This window comes from Hordeum vulgare, chromosome 7H, assembly GCF_904849725.1.
Source record: "Hordeum vulgare subsp. vulgare chromosome 7H, MorexV3_pseudomolecules_assembly, whole genome shotgun sequence".
Taxonomy (NCBI): domain Eukaryota; kingdom Viridiplantae; phylum Streptophyta; class Magnoliopsida; order Poales; family Poaceae; genus Hordeum; species Hordeum vulgare.
In genome coordinates, this window is record NC_058524.1 from 458,973,928 (window position 1) to 458,994,925 (window position 20,998).

General features: G+C 49.9%; 1 protein-coding gene across 1 annotated transcript; it reads right to left on the reverse strand.

Annotated features, from left to right (window-relative positions):
• Positions 1–279: 279 nt before the first annotated feature.
• Positions 280–18,747, reverse strand: LOC123411030 (non-specific lipid-transfer protein 4.1-like). Its single transcript, XM_045103945.1, has 2 exons — positions 18,201–18,747; positions 280–493 (listed from the first exon to the last, which is right to left on the reverse strand). The coding sequence occupies exons 1-2, from the start codon at positions 18,557–18,559 to the stop codon at positions 484–486; spliced, it is 369 nt and encodes a 122-aa protein (XP_044959880.1). The 5' UTR covers positions 18,560–18,747; the 3' UTR covers positions 280–483.
• Positions 18,748–20,998: the final 2,251 nt, after the last annotated feature.

Sequence of the window (20,998 nt, forward strand, 5' to 3'; positions counted from 1 at the left end):
CCGCCGCCACTCGAGTTGCCCTCGTCGGTCACCGCGACGAAGGCTTCCGCCACCGCACATCCTCCTTTCGCCCCTTTTCCGCTGCTCCCATGGACAGAGGGCAGGAGTCCCGCTGCCTCATGTCTTCGGCACCCCCAACGTGCGCCTGAGTAGCAGCTTGTCGCCGAGCACCGACATCGCGGCGCAGCTGGACGTGAGCCGGAGCCCGAGCGGGAGCAGCCATCACGTAGGTCCTAGTCGTTCGCCCCCACCGTTCCCACAACACGACACTGTTACAGATTGGCATAAACCAAGGAAATGCTAAACAATGGCACACACGTTTGATACAAGAGGTTATCTAGTTTTTTTTCTTGCTTTTCCTGTGTAATAAGATCGACTGACTACATCACATGATCATTTATTACATTGTGACATAGCTCAAGAACAAAGTGATTTCTTCTCGTCTTCATCTGATCCTCCATATGAGGGGGTGGTCAATTCATTTTATTCGATCCTGTAGAACATACAATGTAGAAAAGAAGGTTAACCCGTCTGAAATGATTCCTCTTTCACTCATTGTCATGCATCGTGAAAAGGTTATTGTGTTCACCATGAAATTTTCTTGTGGTAGTTTTTTCGTTCTTATGCCCGAGAGTACATGACAAAGTTTCATGGATATGGATTCCATGGGCACTCAACCCACATATGTAAGTGTTGGCTACGTTTTACTGTGTCAATTTGTAGCGCCTGACCCTACCCAACTAGTCATGTGTACTGCATGTGCACAAATTTGTGCCCACGAGTATACCCGCAACATGACAAGTTGACATGAGGCTATACTGTTGTGCAATTTTTTGGTTGGACATCCGTCGTTGTGCATGTCTTGAACTATTGCAGTCACTTACCTATTTGTGTGATATGGACATGTATGCTAAGTCTTTTCTCTGAACAAGTAAAGTATTCTTTGTTTGAGTGTGTCATGTGTCTCACTAATAACTGATATCCTTTTTGCCAAAGAATAAGATATTGCAGGGGTCATTCATATATCTTAAAGTGTCGAATTCTAAACCCTACGGTCAAACTGAGTTTTGGGTGGGTGGCTCATAATAGTTGATCGGGTGAACTAGGAGGAGGACTAAAAAAGAAAAAAAGAAAGTAGTGGGTGGCACTAAAAGAGAAAGTACACAAAATACTCTCTCTTATCTTTTCGTAAACATTTTGAAGAAAGATTGAGCCATAATGCTAGCTATGGAAAGGACAAACAAACTTTTTTTTCACTTAGATTTTCTGTTTTTATATAAAGAATAACCTGCGTGCATCTACTTACGTAGAACTTGGTTATAAACTCACAGAGAAGAACTGCGGTATGCCCATCATGTGGAAGATCCGCTCACAGTGTCCCTTGTCTCGATAGGGAACAATACAGCCAGCGGGAGCACGGTAATCTCGATGGAGATCAATACATGTGGTCATTGTATTTTTGTATTTGAACCCAAGGCACGATATGGTCATTAGACTTTGAAACACGGTCATTACTGTCACTATATACGCGAAGCGGTGATATATAGTCACGGACTCATCGTGGGGCATCATACTACACTTATTGATCAGTAAAATGGATTTGTTGACCAGTCCCGAGTCGCTGATGCCGCCGTTCGCCTACGCCCTGCCGCCCCCCCCTCTCGTGCGATGCTCGTCGCACCTCGCCCCGCCGCTGCTGGCTCAAACCCCCCCCCCCTCCCCACGCTTCACTCTCCCCGCTACGTGGCGAGCACCTGCGAGGAGACACGGGGTCTCGGCATGATCTGGCGTTAGAAGGTGGCCGGGCCGGGCGGGATGGAGGAGCAGTGTGGCAACAGGTTTGAAGGGGGCGGGGCGGTGTGGGAACTCGTTGATGCAGCAAGACTGGAGGCAACGACGGGAGGAGGATGAGGTGTGGCGCCAGATGTTTGACCGAGGGGCGACCTTCCACACCTCGGCGACCGCGACCGTGCTGGGCCAGCAATAGCAACAGCAGCAGGCGGCTGAGTACGACGACCTCAGGGGCGGTGCTGGAGGCGCGTTCTATGAGAGCGAGGAAGGCGGGTCGTCGGAGCCCGAGCCGCATGGGACCTCTGACCGCCCGCGCGGGGGAGGCGAGTCCAGAAGCAAACGCACCCGCGCCGCCGAGGTGCACAACCTCTCTGAGAAGGTGTTGGGTCTCCGTCGCGAACCCTTCTCCCCTGAGTTTGCTCTGCTTTTCTGCTCTTCTTGCCATGTCCGTTTTCCGGTCGCTCATTCTTTGCTTGCTTGATTGGGGCATATCCGCGGAGGAGCAGGATCAATGAGAAGATGAAGGCGTTGTAGAGCTTGATACAAATTCTGGTAGCCAGGGTTTATGATGGGGGTTAATCGACTATTCCACGCCATGGAATCAATATAAGGAAAGGAAAGGGCATCGGCAAAGGTCGGCAAGTCCTTCCTGGCCGGAGTTCGCCGGGATTTGCCGTTGACGAAGGTGGCAAAAAGGGGAATGGGGAAGCTCGCGGAGAGGAGACGGCTGGGGGAATAAATGGGACTGCAGGTTGTGTAGGGAAAAATTCGAGGTTTTTTTTGAAATATTGGCAACGATGTTTGACCGGCCAAGTCAACAGAATACGAAGCTATACGGCGAGTCGGTCACCGTATGATCACCTCAACATGCATATAATGACCGTAATGAGCATATTTTAAAGTTCAATGACTATATTGTGCTTTCAATTTGAATACAGTGACCGTGTCTGTATTTATCTCATCTCAATGAATAGGATCGAAAGGAACTTAAACAGAAGTATTGTGTCCACATGTCAACCCGTGTTAGAGTCTAGGCCGTGTCTGAGTCCAGTGTGATTGATCTTCCAAAAGACCAATTAAGTAAACATTACGATGTTGTATGGTTCTAATGTAAATTTGAAGTCGATAAAATATACTTTCTCCGTTCAGGAATACTCCTTATAGAAATGGATGTATGCATCTAGATACATCCATTTATGCGACAAGTATTCCTGGATGGAGGAAGTATCTTACCTACTAATAAAGCAAATAGTGCTTCTTCCGTACGTCATCCAAATCGTCCTTAAAGTTGACTAAAATTACCCACCAATGCCACATATAAGTCATAAAAAACGTTTCAAACAGGAAAATCTCCGGACTGGGCCGGCCCATGTAGGCACCTCCTATATTACGCTCTGGGCGTTCGAAAAAGATGCAGCACACCTGTTTGGGCCGGCCCATGCGTGGGCGCCTGTTTTTTTAGTTTAGTTTTTTTTTCAGTTCCATTTTTTTTCTACTTTAAATAATTTAGAACTTCAAACAACTTTTCTCAATTTTAAGAAACTGAGAATTTCTAAATAAAATATTCAAATAAACATATATTTTTTTGAGAATTCAAAAACTACTCAGGAGTTTTGAAAAATGTTTGCATATAAAAAAGTGTTTAAACTGAGAAAATGTCTACAAAATAAAAAAAGTCAACGATTTTAAACAAAAGTGCGTGTAAAAATCTTAAATACAGTTCATGCCTCTGTTTTTACTTTTTAGTCTCATTTTTTATTTTCATTTTTCTGTTCCATTTTTAGTTTAAATAATTTAGAACTTTGAAAAACTTTTGCAATTTATAAAACTGGGAATTTTGAAATAAAAATTTGAAGAAAATATAAAATGTTTGTGAATTCAAAAAATGCTCAGGATTTTTGTAAAAATATTCACATATTCAGAAAAATGTTCATAATTTTGAGAACAATGTTGGTGAAAACAATAAAAGTCCATGATTTTGAAAAAAATGTTTGTGTGTTATTTTTCGAGTGCAATTGAAAAAAATGTTTGCTAATTCAAAAAATGTTCATGCATTTCAGGAAATGTCCTAAAATTTTAAAGACATAATATGATCAGCACCATTAAAAATTATAATTATTTTTCTCCTGTTGCAACGCATGGGTCCTTTTGCTAGTTATTATAAAAAAGGTGTATGAGGAGTCCTCACAAGAATGTCCAAGGCTCGCAACACTTAGGTACTAAAAATATGTGTCTTTTGAATATTAAAAAGCTTTCTAAAAATTATGTAATTTTTCAAACATGATATCATGGTAGCACCTAACTGCTAAGAGCAGTGGATATTCTTTCAGTTTTCCTCAGCAAGCACTGTGTGACTTCATATGCAATTGATGGTAATAGCATGCACATATGCGAGTCTAAATTATACTTTATCGATTTCAATTTAAAAAAAACGGTTTAAAAAATTATACTCTATATAGGTGAATCCGTTTTGAAAGACTATATAGATAATTTACACATGTCAAAGACTCGTTAATCATTAGTAGTCAACATACTAAGTCTAACATAAATGATTAGGTTCCTTGCTATGAAACTAGTCCACACGAGTTTAAATTCTAGACATGACACAGATGCTCGTATGTTTAATGGATTTATTTTAGGCTTTCGTTCCTAATTTTTTAATGATGCGGTGTGCCGGTTGACTATGAGGTGTCTATAATAATTTTATCAATTTTAAAATTGATTTTTCTCGATCTTTCAAAGATACTCATAAGATAAAATAACGGAAAAGCTAACGTCGTGGGTGTTTGCAACTCGCCCATATAGAATGATCAACGTTCATTCATGTTTGTACGAATCTTGACAAGTTCTTGTCAGTTTACTATACCACGTAAGAAGGGGCTGGTGTGTGAGCGTTTATCATTTGACACACACGCCTGTTTCACGCATGCAGAGGGGCTGGTGTGTGGGCGTTTATCAGTGTCGTGGGTATAAGTCCGACAGTAGAAGTGTAGGGTACGAAAGGATGGGCAGAGCCTTAGCTACGGTGAGGATGTATGAGTTCAGGCCCCTCTACGGTGGAGGTAAAAGCCCTACGTCTCAGTGCTCTTGGGAGCTTAGTGTCGAGTGAAATATAGGATTACAGTGAAAAACCAACCCCCGCACCAGTGCGGAAGGGCGGCTTATATAGAGTGCGCTGCCCTTCATAATGGCCGGTGGACAGGGGTGGAATAGTGGCGAATAAATGCCTACGTGACAGGTAACGTAAGCCTTAAATGTTAATAATGGTGTATGAAAAAGTATGACCGTTGCCCTCCTGGGAGGTTACGACGTACAGAGTGGAATCCAGTCGGTACGTTAAATATGCTCCGAGTGCTCGTCACCGACTGGATGATGGTGGAGTCCTTAGTTCAGTCGGAACTGTCTAAGGGCCTCGTCCTCTATGAAGGGTAGTCCTTGGGTAGGACCTATAGGGTAGGCCTATGACCCTATCCTGGGACTATAACCCCATCATTAGTCCCCGAATGGATCGGGGTTGGAACGATGAAGTGATGTGTGGAGTATGGATCCGACTGGTATGGAGGCGACTTTGGCGTTGTTTGCCTCAATCCATTTTGGCCTTTCAACCAGTGATCCGAGTGAAATATATCGGTGAAACGAACCGTCAGAGACCGAGTGCTTCCGCGGAATCTTTCGACGTGACTGGTCAAACTGACAGCGCGGGATTTTCCGGGATCCTCAAATTTCGGTTGCCCCGTGCTCAGCGGGGATGTCGACATCGCCATCGAGTAGGTTTTGCCGCCTCGATTACCGCGCCTTTATCTTCTCCACTAACATCGCAGCAGCCGGTTGGGGAGATAAGATTTTGGGTCCACCTGCTAGTGACCCGGTCGGAAGCTTACTTAAGCCTCTCCGGCGGGATTCTCTGTTGTGCTGCTCATCTTCCTCAAATTAATCCCGCTCCTCCCGTAGCTTTTTTCACGCCCCAAGCTTCCTCCTTCCCCTCCTCCTCTGCGGATCCGTCGCCTTCGCCATGACGAAGGAGCAGACCAGCAAACTTGAGTCGCAGAAGAAGAAGAAGAAGGGGGCGGCACCTACCCAGCGGCGGCAGCGGGCGCTGCCGGCGGGTTGGATCCAGGGGGATTTCCTCCCCTCCTCGGTGACGGAGGACGACTTGCTGGAGTTGGTGGAGCATGGCATGATCGTCAACAAGTCCTAGCGGCTGCCGGAAGGCGAGACGGAGCCGGCGCCGAAGGAGGGGGAGCGCGTTCTGCTGCTTAGCCATGTGTTCAGGGGCTTCTCCTTGCCTCCCCACCCCTTCTTCCGAGGTATCATGACTTACTTCGGGGCGCAGCTCCATCATTTTCCTCCAAACGCAATAGCCCACCTTGCTGCATTCGTCACCCTTTGCGAGTGCTTTATTGGATGTCCCCCTCACTGGGGGCTCTTTAAGTACGTCTTCTCCGCTAGATCCCAAACCGTCAAAAAGCTTAGCCAGTCGGACGATAAGACCCATCTCCTCCAGCTCTGCGGGGGTTTAGGCTTCCAGAAGAAAACAAAGAGTAGCTACCCTCCCCTCCAGTTGTCCGAGTCAGTTAGGAACTGGCAATCGACCTGGTTCTATTGCCAGGACATTGCTTGTCCCAATGCCTCGAGTGGGTTGCCACCTTTTAGCCTAGACCGTTCGGGCCCTCCCAGGAAGCTTGCGCTCTCTAAGGGGGAAAAGATCCAGATCTAGCCTTTGGTCGACGCGCTGATAGCTGTCGTCTGTAAGGGAGTCACCCGGCACGGACCTGCTGGAGACCTTTCTGGGTCGGCGCATCCAGCCGCTGCAGGCCGGACACCACGCCATGTGGCACTACGCGGGGCCTTCAGATTCCACTCGGTCTCATCCAGAGTGCGTGACCGGGGAGACTGTGAGAGCGTGGGTCCGCGGCATCACAGGCGTCTGTGACAACCCCGAAGGAGCCCGACGGGTGAAGCCCTTCCGCGCTGACAATCCTCCTCCGAATGAGGTGAGTGCATCTTGTCGAGTGCCTTTAATCTTCTTAGATTTATTACTTTTCTTGTCCTGCTGACTGACGTTGCCGACTGTGTTTTGTGTAGGAGTGGACCATCTGGTATTCTGCTGTCTCAAAGGGGAATCCAGCTGAGGAAGAGGAGGGCAGCCAGGAGGGCAGTGCGGATAGCGCCGAGTACGTCTCCGATAGTGGGGAGACGGAGGAGGAGACGAAAGAGGAGGAGGAGGAGGATGGGGAGCAGAGCTCGCCACCTCCACCACCAGAGCACCGACCTAAGCACCGTTACGATCCCGCTGCTCCGCCGGCTCCTCCAGCGGCCCCGAGTGCTCCGCCAGCCCCTCCCGTGGCTCCGAGTGCTCGGAGTGTGAAGAGGACCAGGGACGCTGCTGCCGAGCCCACGGATCAGCCGTCCAAGGTGGCCAAACCTAGTGGGCCTAAGCCTCGGAAAGCTTTGCCTCGAATGAGGATCGTTGTTCCAGTCGCCTCAGCGTAAGTGGCTTGTTCTTCCATCTTCCTTCAGTATCTGATTGAACTCATGCTTATCCGTCGAGTGGATTTCACTCAACAGAGCTGCTACCTCCGCCACCTCTCTGCCGCGCTAGGACGATGATCCCATGGACACGGATAACGCCGCCACGTCCCAGCAAGGTACGTTGTCACGACTCCGAGAGTTTGTATTATTGTTTCGCGAGTGCTGTCTTTGATCTTGACCTTTTTCTGTAATTTCATTTTGTTCAGTCGAGCTTCCTTCGGAGGTGATCCATCTGGCGGACGATGACCAAAGGGGGCCGGAGCCAGCTTCGTCGCCTGTCCTTGAGGTTGTCTCATCTACTGCTGCTCCCACCATGAACGTGCCACCGACCGAGATGGTGCCGCCGACTGAGACGGTGCCCCTCACGGCGGAACCGACTGGAGCTGAGCTCGGGATGCCCAGGGAGTCTTCTGTCGCGCTGGGTCCGTCAATCGTTCAATATGACACCCGACATCTCCCAGAAGACCAGGTGGGGGACGCCAAGGACGCCATGGTGCAGGTGGAGCTGATGGTGGGTGATGCCAAGGGAGCGTATGACTCCATCGCGTCTTTGTACAAGAAAAGCTTGGAACTCTGGGACGATATCCGAGTAAGTGCTCTAGTAAGTGTTTACTTTCCTCTTGTCACCCACTAGGGGTTTCAACGATATACTCGGATACAGTAGGATGATTTTGCAGTGGGTTCACTCCGAGTGAACCCAGTGGATGTAGTCCCCGAGACTTCTGTCGATTGCTTGCACCGGCAGTTGTCTTTATATGTAATTTCCGTGATCTGAACATATCAGAGCTGATCTGCCCGAATGGTACCAGTGGTGGCACTCCGAGTGCACCCACTGGGTGTAGTCCCCGAGAGTAGTGTTACTCATGTCGGGTAATAGTAGTCTCATAGATTTGTCTGTTTGTCATGGAGCGGAATAGGGCCGACCTGTTCGAGCTTCATGCCAGTGGGGTCACTCTTAGTGAACCCACTGGGTGTAGTCCCCGAGACCGCTGTCGATTGCTTGCATCGGCAGGGGTCTGAAGAACTTTGAGCTTTGATTGTTTTGTCATATGTGTCGATACTTTTTCCTTGTTGAATGTGTCTGATCTTCCCTTTGTGCTTATTTGGCAAAAGACTTGCGAAATGGGATCTGCGTACAATGCTCTGAAGGCTGAGAAGATTCAGCTTGCTGCGGACTTGGAGGCGGGTGTGAATGACCTGGCTGCTGTGAAGGAGGCTCTTGCTGACCGAGAGAAGTCTTTGGAGGAGTCTCGGGAGACCAACAAGGCATTTCTAGCCGAAGTTGAAAAAATGAAGAGTCAAAGATCCGAATGGATGGGCCGGCTGAAGTTGATGAACACTCGGTGCATGGCGTAGGAGAAGTACGTCAGCAACTGGGCAAGGAAGATGGTTGCACTGCTTGGTGGTAAGATTTTACCGAGCGGTTCTTGACTTTGGAGTTCACTCTGTGCTTACTTTCTACTTGTCTTTTCTTTGCAGACTTCTGTCGGGACGTTGAGGCTGAAGCAGCCGACATTGAATGGTCGGTAGTTCCAAATGTTCCACTCGGCGACGAAGCCAACCGGGACTTGCTCCGAGCGCATATTCGCCTTAGCAGGGTGGGACCTTTCATTGGCCGCCTGAGAGAAGTCATCGGCCGAATCGACAAGGAGCTGTGGCCTGAAGACGATTCCCGGGAAGAAATAGATGGGTTGATGACTCGGCTGGAGGACGTCCCGAGCAGAGTGTAGGCATGGAAGAAGTCTGCCGCTCGTTGTGGTGCAGACGTGGCGCTATCTCTGGTCCGAGTGCACTGCAAGGAAGCTCGCGAAGAAAAGCTGAAGACGTTGCAGGTCGCCAACACCAAGAAGCTTCAATTCAAAGATTTCATGGAGAGCTTCCTCGACACAGCCACTCGCATTGCAGACGGAATCGACCTTGACACCTTTGTAGAGCCTGCCAGTCCCGGTGACGCTTGAAAAACTTTATGGTGAACGCACATTTACCTTGGTATGCCGAGTGGTATCCGTATCAAACTTTGGCCAATGCTGTTGGCCGTCACATTCGTGGTTCGGTGTGGATAAGCTTGATTCACACCGAGCCGACTGATCGTAGATCCAACTTTGAATTCGAATCGAATATTTTGCTCTTCCTTCGCTAAGTTTTTTTTGACACGATTTTGGCTCGTGGTTTTTGTTTGGCGTTTCTTGGTGAAGCCAATGGAAAACATGCTGAGCATGTAGTTGTTAGTTGTCTTCACATCCACATGAACCTCAATGAGGGTCTGCCAAGTCTCCGAGTGCGCACTCGGAGCGAACTTTTACTTAGGCAACTCTGGGTCGCGGCTAAGTCTTCGAGTGCGACTTTTAGTGCACATTCGGAGCGAGTTTGTACTCAGGTGACTCTGGTTCACAGCTAAGTCCCCGAGTGTGGTTGTAAGCTCACACTCAGAGCGAGCTGTTACTCATGTAGTTGTCAGTTGTCTTCACATCCACATGAGCCTCAATGAGGGTCCGCTAAGCCTCCGAGTGGATCTCGAGTATACACTCGGAGGAAGCTTTTTACTTAGGCGACTCTGAGTCGTAGCTAAGTCCCCGAGTGCGACTTTTAGTGCGCACTCGGAGCAAGTTTGTACTTAGGCGACTCTGGGTCGCAGCTAAGTCCCCGAGCGCGACTTTTAGTGCGCACTCGGAGCGAGTTTGTACTTAGGCGATTCTGGGTCGCAGCTAAGTCTCCGAGTGCGACTTTTAGCGCTCACTCGGAGCGAGTTTGTACTTAGGCCATTCTGGGTCGTAGCTAAGTCCCCGAGCGCGACTTTTAGTGCCCACTCGGAGCGAGTTTGTACTTAGGCGATTCTGGGTCGCAGCTAAGTCCCCGAGCGCGACTTTTAGTGCCCACTCGGAGCGATTTGTACTTAGGCGATTCTGGGTCGCAGCTAAGTCCCCGAGTGCGACTTTTAGTGCGCACTCGGAGCGAGTTCTTTTTACTTAGACGACTCTGGGTCGCAGCTAAGTCCCCGAGTACGACTTTTAGTGCGCACTCGGAGCGAGTTTTTTTACTTAGGCGACTCTGGGTCGCAGCGAAGTCCCCGAGTGCGACTTTTAGTGCGCACTCGAAGCGAGTTTTTTACTTAGGCGACTCTGGGTCACAGCTAAGTCCCCGAGTGCGACTTTTAGTGCGCACTCGGAGCGAGTTTTTTAGACCGGAGTCTGCAAACGCGGAAGAATTTTGAATCGGCAAGAAATCAATCTGCTTTGTATTACTTCAATGATACTTGTTCTTTACATCGTCTCCGTCGGTGGTCATGTGTAGAAGCGCTTCAGGAGATCTCCATTACATGCTCGCGGCTCGTCCGTTTCCCTGTCGAGGTTGTAGAGTCGATATGCTCCGTTGTTCAGCACCTTAGAGATGATGAAGGGTCCTTCCCAGGCGGGAGCCAACTTGTGAGGTCTCTGCTGATCCACTCGGAGCACCAGGTCGCCTGCTTGGAATGTGCGACTCCTGACGTGCCGCGCGTGAAAACACCACAGATCTTGTTGATAAATTGTTGAGCGAGTCAGTGCCATCTCGCGCTCTTCTTCTAGAAGATCCACTCCGTCTTGCCTGGCTTGCTCTGCTTCGGCTTCGGAGAAGAGTTCGACTCGTGGAGAGTTGTGAAGCAAGTCATTCGGAAGGACTGCCTCTGCTCCATAAACGAGGAAGAACGGGGATCGCCCTGTAGATCTATTCGGAGTTGTGCGGAGGCCCCACAACACCGAAGGCAGCTCGGTGACCCATGCACCGGCGGCATGTCCAACTTCTCCCAGGAGTCGAGGCTTCAACCCTTGAAGAATAAGTCCATTTGCCCGCTCTGCTTGCCCGTTTGTTTGGGGGTGCGCTACGGATGCAAAATCCACTCGGATACCTTGGCCTGTGCAAAAACCTTTGAATCTGTCTGAGTCAAAGTTCGTGTCATTGTCGGTGATTATGCTGTGCGGAACCCCGAATCTGGCGATGATGTCTCTGATAAATTTGATGGCCGTAAGGGCGTCGAGCTTCTTGATGGGCTTGGCTTCGATCCACTTGGTAAACTTGTCGACTGCTACCAGCAGATGTGTGAATCCTCCTTGGCCTGTTCTGAATGGTCCGACTGTATCTAATCCCCACACGGCGAATGGCCAAACAAGAGGAATTGTCTTCAGCGCAGACGCTGGCTTGTGGGACTTGTTCGAATAGAACTGACAGCCTTCGCATCGGTCGACCATATCTTTTGCCATTTCACTCGCCTGCAACCAGAAGAAACCAGCTCTGAATGCTTTGGCGACGATTGCCCTTTAGGAGGCATGATGACCGTAGGTTCCCGAGTGAATTTATTCCAAGATTAACTGTCCCTCCTTAGGGGAGATACACCCCTGAAGGACGCCCGAAACACTTTCCTTGTACAACTGACCATCAATGACGGTGAAGGACTTCGACCTACGGACGATCTGCCTAGCTTGGACTTCGTCTTCTGGTAACTCCTCCCTCGGGATGTACGCAATGAACGGCACAGTCCATTCGGGGACGACAACAAGAATCTCCATGATCAAATCAACCACAGCGGGGACCTCAACTTAAGTCGGATCTGTTGAACTCTTCGGTTGTACTAGTTCCTCTGTAAAAGGATCTTCTTTCACCGAGGGAAGATGTAGGTGCTCGAGGCAGACATCACTCGGGACTGGTCTCCGAGTGGATCCAAGTTTTGCCAATTTATTAGCTGCTTAGTTTTTCAGTCGGGAACATGGTGAAGTTCCAGACCTTCAAACTTCTTCTCGAGCTTCCTTACTGTGTTGCAGTATGTGGTCATGGTGGGGTTCCTTACATCCCATTCCTTCATCACTTGATTAACCACCAGATCTGAGTCGCCATAGACCATCAGGCGACGGACGCCGAGTGTGATGGCCATGCGCAATTTGTAAAGGAGAGCTTCGTACTCTGCCTCATTGTTGGAAGAATCAAAATGTATCTGCAACACATACTTGAGTTTATCACCTTTTGGCGATATGATCACTTTGCCGGCGCCTGAGCCATTCAACATCTTGGACCCATCGAAGAACATGGTCCAATGAGCCGAGTAGATGTGGGTCGGCTGCTGTTGTTCTACCCATTCTGCTATGAAGTCAGCCAGAGCTTGAGACTTTATAGCTTTCTTGGCTTCGAACTTGATGTCGCAGTATAGCATCTCCATTGCCCACTTTGCCACTCGGCCCGATGCATCCCGATTGTGGAGAATTTCCGACAACGGAGCATCAGATATGACAGACACCGAGTGGTCTTGGAAGTAATGAGCCACCTTCTTTGCAGTCATGTAGATCCCATAAATAAGCTTCTGATAATGGGGATACCTCTGCTTGGAAGGAGTCAGGACTTCGGAGACATAATATACTGGCCGCTGAACCTTGTACGCTTTGCCTTCTTCTTCGGGTTCGACTGTCAGAACGGTGCTGATGAATTGATTTGTAGCCGCGATGTACAGAAGAAGGGGTTCTTTACTGAGCGGGGAAGTAAGAACCGGCTGGGTGGAAAGCAGGGCTTTGAGGTCGTCGAATGCAATTTGGGCTTCGTCTGTCCACTCGAAGGTATCTGATTTCTTCATGAGTCGGTACAGAGGTAACGCCTTCTCGCCGAGTCGAGCGATAAACCTGCTCAAAGCCGCTAGGGAACCTGTGAGCCTTTGATCATCATGTATTCTTACCAGCCGCTCCATTCGGACAATGGTCCCGATCTTTTCGGGGTTGACATCGATCCCTCGTTTGGAAACGAAGAAACCGAGTAACTTCCCGCTAGGAACACCGAATGAACACTTGGCTGGGTTGAGCTAGATATCGTACCTACGTAGGTTGGCGAATGTTTCTACCAAGACAGTCAGCAGGTCGGAACCTTTGCGTGACTTGACTACGATATCGTCCATATATGCCTCCACATTTCGACCGATCTGGTCTAGGAGGCATTTTTGGATCATGCGCATAAAAGTTGCTCCTGCATTCTTCAAACCGAATGGCATAGTGATGTAGCAGAAACACCCGAATGGTGTGATGAAGGTTGTTTTTAATTCATCCGGACCATACAGACGGATCCGATGATAGCCCGAATAGGCATCAAGGAAGGATAAACGCTCGCAACCCGCAGTCGAATCGATAATTTGATCGATGCGGGGGAGCGGGAAGTGATCTTTCGGACACACCTTATTGAGATGCTTAAAATCGATGCACATACGAAGAGACTTGTCCTTCTTGGGCACTATGACCACATTAGCGAGCCACTCGGAGTGGTGCACCTCGCGAATGAAGTTGGCTGCCAAAAGTTTAGCCACCTCCTCTCCGATTGCTTTCCACTTGGGCGCGGCGGACCGACGCAGGCGTTCTCGGATGGGCCGAGCAGCAGGATCCACATGCAGTCGGTGCTCAGCCAACTCCCTGGGTACACCTGGCATGTCAGCAGGCTTCCATGCGAAAATGTCCCAGTTCTCACGGAGGAATTGGATGAGCTCGGCTTCCTATTTTGGATCAAGGGTGGTGGAGATGTTTGTTGGGGCAGCGGCGTCATCCGTCGGGTGGATGCTGACTTTCTTTATGTCTCCCGCCGACTGGAATGCGGACTCGGAAGTAGGCTTCTTCGAACGCATCAGGTCAGCGGGGTCGATGGTCTTCTTGTACTCATCCAGCTCGAGGATAGCCATCTGCTGATCGGCAATCCTCGACCCCTGCTGCAGACACTCCTGGGCCCGCTGCCGATTGCCTGTGATCGTGATCACACCTTTGGGACCTGGCATCTTCAGCTTCAAATATATGTAACATGGACGGGCCATGAAACGCACATACGCCGGACGGCCCAGAATCGCATGGTATGCACTCTGGAAGTCGACCACCTCGAATGTCAGCTTCTCCTTGCGGAAGTTCTTGTCAGAGCCGAAGACGACATCCAACGCGATCTGGCCGAGTGACTTGGCCTTTCGTCCTGGGACGACTCCGTGGAACTGCATACTGCTCTCGCTAAGTTTGGACATCAGAATGCCCATTCCCTTGAGAGTGTCGGCGTACGTGATGTTCAAACCCCTGACGCTGCCCATGAGGACTTTGCGCAGTCGGACTCCTTCTACCACCGGGTCGACGACCAGAGCTTGCCTCCCTGGGGTGGGTACGTGTGTTGGATGGTCCGAGTGATCAAAGGTGATCGCAGTCTGTGACCACATGAGGAACGTGAGGGTGGTTGGGGTTGCCATGTTCACCTCCCTGTTCACCAGCTTCAGTCGACTTTTGCTTTCCACATCAGCAAAATCATCAACGTTGCATGGACTTGGGGGAACGGATCCTCCTTGTCCTCATCATCCTGCTCGGTGTCCTTTTCACTCGGCTTCCCTTCACCGAATCCTTGGATAAGGAGGCAACACTGCCGAGTGGTATGCTTCGGGAATATAGGATTGCCTTCTTCGTCCATCTTCGTGTGGATTGGACATGGCTGATCCAGGATGGAATTTCCGAACTGTTTCTTCTTGGGGGTGTACTGAGCTTTCCCCTTTCCTTTGAACTTGGCATTTGTAACGGCTGCTGCCTCTGCCTGTGGAGTGGGTTGAGCCTTCTGCTTCTGCTTCCGACTGCTGTTCCCATCTCCATCGGCGATTGCCTTATGCTTGCCACTACGTACGCGGTCCTCCTCTTCGCCATTTGCATAGCGTGTGGCTATCTCCATCATCTTGCTCATGGAGATGTCGCCTGTCCGACCGAATTTCAGGTACAGATCCCTGTACCGCACGCCTGCCTTGAAGGCACAGACTGCTTGATGCTCCGTGACATTCTCCATCGTGTGGTAGAGAGTCGTCCAACGCTGGATGAAATCGCACAAGGGCTCGTTCTGCTTTTGGACGCAATGTTGGAGCTCCACGAGACCAGCACGGCGTTTGCACGTGCCTTCGAAGGTCCTGATGAAGACCTGGGACAGATCTGCCCAGCTGTAGATGCTTGACGGAGCCAACTGGTTCAGCCAAGCTCGTGCCGAGCCGTCGAGCATTAGGGGGAGATGTTTCATGGCGACCTGGTCGTCTCCGCCACCAATCTGGACCGCCACTCTGTAGTCGTCCAACCACGTTTCTGGCTTGGACTCTCCTGTGAACTTGCTGATTCCCGTCGCCAATCGGAAGTTGGGAGGGATGTCAGCTGAACGGATGGCCCGACTGAAGCACTCGGGGACAGAGACGATGCTCCTGCTTCCACTCGGATGGTCTCTATCGTGACCATCACGGTGGGCTCGACTCCGGTCGACTTTCTTCTGGGCGATGTACCCTCTTGCGTCGGGCCTTGGATCATGCGCGTCGCCGAATGAATGACGATCATCGTGATGCCGAGGTCCGTAAGGCCCACCCCGCGGAGGGGTGCATGAACGGCGACGATCTTCAGGATTCCTGGACGGCTGCTCCCTCTGCGTCGCTGATGAGAGTCGGGACTGAAAACCGACCGATGCTTGTTCGCGTGAACAGAATTGTTGTGGATCCTGTTGTGTGACTGGGAGACCGCCGAATTTTGCTGTTGCGCCGTATGCAACAGGACACGGATCTTCTCGATCCCTCTGCCAGCCTCCGAATCAGTCGGCTGGAGAGAATCGGCTATCCTGGCAACCGCAGCCAGGTTGAGGATGGGTGTGCGGAACACCTCGACGTCGCTCTGGCGAGTGCGTCGGCTGGCAGAACGACGGTGTTGACGACGAGCGCCGGATGATTCTCCGACCTCATGCTCGTTCCGACCAGTCCGGAGGGGACCTTCATGGGAATCGACCATGAGAACTTCGGCTGCAGGCCCGCGGCCCAGGTACTCGGAAGGTAGCTTAGTCGGAACTGAGTCCAAGCACTCGGATGGCGGCGCGACCACAACCGATCCGAGCACCGCCACTTGAGAGGACGCGCTCTATCGCGCCTGGGCGTGTCGCACCCAACGCTGGAGCCGGGGGCGACGGGATCGCTTGTTGCGGCGCGTGACGGGGGCGAGGATCGACACCGGGGCCGATGGCTGGAGAAGAAGGATGCCGCGGGTACCGGCGCGGAAGTGTGTAGCCCCGCGACTGGGGAGCGCCTCGACGTCGAGGGGCGCATCCCGAAGCCATGCCGAGTCGTTGACGATGAAGGAGAGTGTGCCAAGGAGGATCTCGTGACCCATGCACAGATCTCCGCCGGACGACATGATGAAAAGATGAAATCGCAAACTCGCCGGAAGTCGCTTAGACGCCTACCCCACGGTGGGCGCCAACTGTCGTAGGTATAAGTCTGACAGTAGAAGTGTAGGGTACGAAAGGATGGGCAGAGCCTTAGCTACGGCGAGGATGTATGAGTTCAGGCCCCTCTACGGTGGAGGTAAAAGCCCTACGTCTCAGTGCTCTTGGGAGCTTAGTGTCGAGTGGAATATAGGATTATAGTGAAAAACCAACCCCCGCACCAGTGGGGAAGGGAGACTTATATAGAGTGCGCTGCCCTTCATAATGGCCCGGTGGACAGGGGTGGAATAGTGGCGAATAAATGCCTACGTGACAGGTAACGTAAGCCTTAAATGTTAATAATGGTGTATGAAAACGTATGACCATTGCCCTCCTGGGAGGTTACGACGTACAGAGTGGAATCCAGTCCGTACGTTAAATATGCTCCGAGTGCTCGTCACCGACTGGATGATGGGGGATTCGTTAGTTCAGTCGGAACTTCTAAGGGCCTAGTCCTCTATGAAGGGTAGTCCTTGGGTAGGACCTATAGGGCAGGCCTATGACCCTACCCTGGGACTATAACCCCATCAATCAGTTCCCCCACACGTCTGTTTCCCGCATGAAGAGGGCCTTGTGTATGGACGTTTATCAGTTTGTCCACACTCCTGTTCCACACCCACACGTCGGCATGATCGCCGCCCGTCTTCTCTCCCACACCCCAAACAGTTAGTTTCCATGTTTTTGGAGTGATACATGGCAACTGCTTAGTGTGCTTGTAAACATATGGCAACTCTTTCTCTTACCAAATATGTTATTTTGCCATGTCTTTTTGTAGTGTTTCTATGTCAACGTTTTAGTGTGCTTAGAATCATATGGCAACTCCAAGATGTTATTTTGCCACGTCTTTCGAGTGTTACATGACAACTGCCTAGTGTTAGTAGGTGACAACTTTTAAAGCTCTCAAATCATGTCAACTGTAGTAGACCAGGTCATACATGGCAACAGTTGGAGTTGTCCATAAATGACAACTGCACTTGACCTGAGACGACAACTTCAGTAGACCAGGCCATACATGGCAACAACTGCTGTTGTCCATAAATGACAACTACAGTTTGTTCAAACATGTCGACTACAGTTGAATAATCATGTCAACTGTAGTGGTTCAGATATGGCAACTGTAGTTGTCCAAACATGGCAATTACAGTTCAAGAACGGTGATAACTGCAGTTAAACAAACATGGAAGAGGGACCTGACAGGTTCAGAGGTGAGGGCGCGTGCTGACTGTCACGCGGGCGTGCGGGATCGTGGGGTAAGAGACCAGACATGCGGACGTGTGGGCGTTACCTGTTTTGCCTACACATAAGTGTCTAGACGGGACCGCGAAACAGAAGGCCAGACGTGTGGGCATTATCTATTTGACCCACACATAGACGTGTGGGCTGGTTTTTTTAGATACTATAAAAGATGTATGGCAAGACCACTTAACACCCACACGTGTGGGCGTTATCCGACCCTAAAATAAATTGTACGGACAGCTATGCATAGAAACGACCGTGCATGCATGTCGTAAGCGTGTGTCTCGTACTCCCTCCGTCTCAAAATAAGTGTCTCAACTTTGTACTAACTCTAGTACAAAGTTGTACTAAGCTTGAGACATTTATTTTGAAACGGAGGGAGTATTTTTCTTTGAAGTACTCACTGAGAACAGTCGATGTCGGCGGAGATAGTGAACGGCAGGGAGAGGCCGCAGTCGACCGGCAAGTCCCGCGCTGCAGTCGCCTCGGCGCTGCCCTCTCCCGCAGCCGACTTGAGGCACTCGCACGCCTCCTGCCGGTCAGCCGTGGTGGCCGCGGCCGCCACGAGACTGGACGCGCCGTCGCAGCAGTCGGCCGAGGGGTAGTCCTCTTCGCCCTGCAGGAACCCGAGGCACGGAGACAAGTCGGAGAGCATGCCGGAGCACGACATTGACATGTCTGCCTCGAGCTGCTGGAGCGCGAGAGCCAGCAGGAGGAGGACGGCGAGGCTGCTGGCCTTCGCAAAACTCGAGCTCCAGCTCATGGTTGCCTTGGCTCGACTGAAGGAAGAAGCTACCGGTTGTTAATTAGCTAGTCCAGTAAATTTATTTAGTGGTGATTCTTGTATCGCTGGCTTTCGTGGTGTGCGGGTATTTATAGGTACATTGGGTGAGCTGGTGATGTTGTATTGGAGAACACTGCAAGTCATGGGAAGATACACCGTCAATGAGAGTTTGAGGTTGCTCCACACGGCCGCTATTACGTTTCCCCTCTTGTTGAGGCTACTTTTGTCGGTTTTATTTCCGATCCAGTACTTTCCTGGTACAGATTAACAACCCTAGCAGATGAGCACGTACTTTTTGCTCATTTCCATATCTCGTTCAACAACTTGTAGTTGTAAGCTTTTGCAGTTTCTAGATATAAACCACGTATGACGTTCTTTTCCGCGAGAAAGCTTCTATATATTCATCTATACCTATACCTAATAATAATAAAGCGGCTATTGTTTTCGTCGAAAAACCCAGCACGGTATTTTTATAAAAAAAGCCTTTGTAATTTTTGTTATTCAACCCGTGCTTTAATTTCTCATTATGATGGAATTAACAATGGACGGGTTGATTTTTCAACAAAATAGAATATGACTAACTACATTAGTTTGTTAGCTTATTATTTTAATAAATTAAAATCTTTACCTAATAATAAAGAGGCTATCGCTTCCGTCGGAAAACACACCGAGGTGATTTTACAAAAAAGCTCTTACTGTTCATGACATTAAACTCGTAGTATATATTAAATGTTTTTAAAAATACTCATATCTTTTAAACCGTAACTCCAAATTTAACATATTATATATGGAATTTGATTAGAAAAATATGTAGAATTTAAATATGATATTATTTTATCTGTTAAACGTTTAATAAAAATACTATCTAGGGTGCAATCTTAATAAATAAGTCATTATTCGTCTTTCTTTCATACCGGTACTCATCCGGGTTGGGGATGAACACGTCAATAAAATCAGGATTAGAGATGAAACTGAAGGTCAGTTGACTGATTCTTTGTACGTATTAAATCTACATGCAAGCCGTGTTAAAATAGAACACCTGTGAAATTTTGAACTGCATTTTTGTAGGATAAGACCATCTTTATTTGTATCGTAACTACAAATTCTCAGATTATAGACCATTTTTTATAAAATAAGAGCGTGTGGTATTTCTTTCTCCCGTTGCAACGCATGGGCCCTTTTGCTAGTAATTATAAAAAGATTAAAAGCGTGTGGTATTTTTTTCTCCTGTTGCAACACACGGGCTATTTTGCTAGTCTTTAATTACAGCGGTACATCGGACGCTAAAAATAATAAAATTACATCCATCCAACTGTTAGGAATATCAACTTAGTATTATCACGAGGCAAAAGCCATCATATATAGGGAGGCCAAAAGCCAAAAGCCAAAATGTAAAAGACCATAAATATAGATCTAGAGCAACTCCAACAGACCGACCCATTTCGTTCGCGCGTGTGTGTTTGGGTCGATGCGGACATAAAATTCGGTCCAACGCGATGACCCAAACAAACGCGTGTTAGTTTTTTGTCCGTCCGCGAAATGATCCGGATTAAAATTTGGACCGCATTTGCATCGGCGCGGACACGCGACCACCGTGCGCGATGCCTGCTCTCCTCCCCCTCCCCAGCCCGCAAGTCGGTGACACAGTGCCACCGTTTTCCCCCACTTCCCCATAAACCTCCCGCCAACTCGCGCGCACGCCATGGTCGACAAGCGTCGACCCTCGACGCTGCCGTCGGCCTCACTACCCTCACTACCATCGCCCCCGTCGCTGTCAAAGGAAGTAACCCACGAAACCGCAAAGTGTCGACCAAACCTTGGAAGAAGAAGGAGCTGACAGGCGGGGAGCGTGTCATCGAGTCGTTCAGGAGGAAGTGATGCTGGCGCGTGCAGGAAGCCAGGATCGACGCCGCGGCCGTGACCTCCCTGGCTGCCGCCGTAGAGCAAGAGGTCGACGCCGCAAAGACGAGCCACCTTGTCCCCGAGCCATGAGGTAGGCCCTGCTGATGCTAGGGTTAAACCCAAGCCACCACGGGATCGTCGCCGCCGCAGTGACCGCTGCCAGCACCGGCTCGTCGCCCCTCCGTCCTCGACTTCCGGACTCATCGCGCATGTCGACGATGCCGCACGTGCACAACTTCCACCCCCACCACCCGCAAGCCTCCCGTATGTCCATCCCTACGAGCTCCGGTTCATCGGAGGTGAGCGTGGTCGCGCCTTCCATGCCAACACCCGTGACCATCAATCTCAATGCGACGCCTATGGGCGATGGATCATTCTTCGGGAGGAAGAGCAAACGACAGTGCGAGCTCTCAGCCGACGCCATGGAGAACTCCCGCAACCTGTTCGACCCAATGCTGGCTATGGACGACGAGGCCAGCCGCTTGTTCATGAAGAGCGTCATCTTTGAAGCTGGTG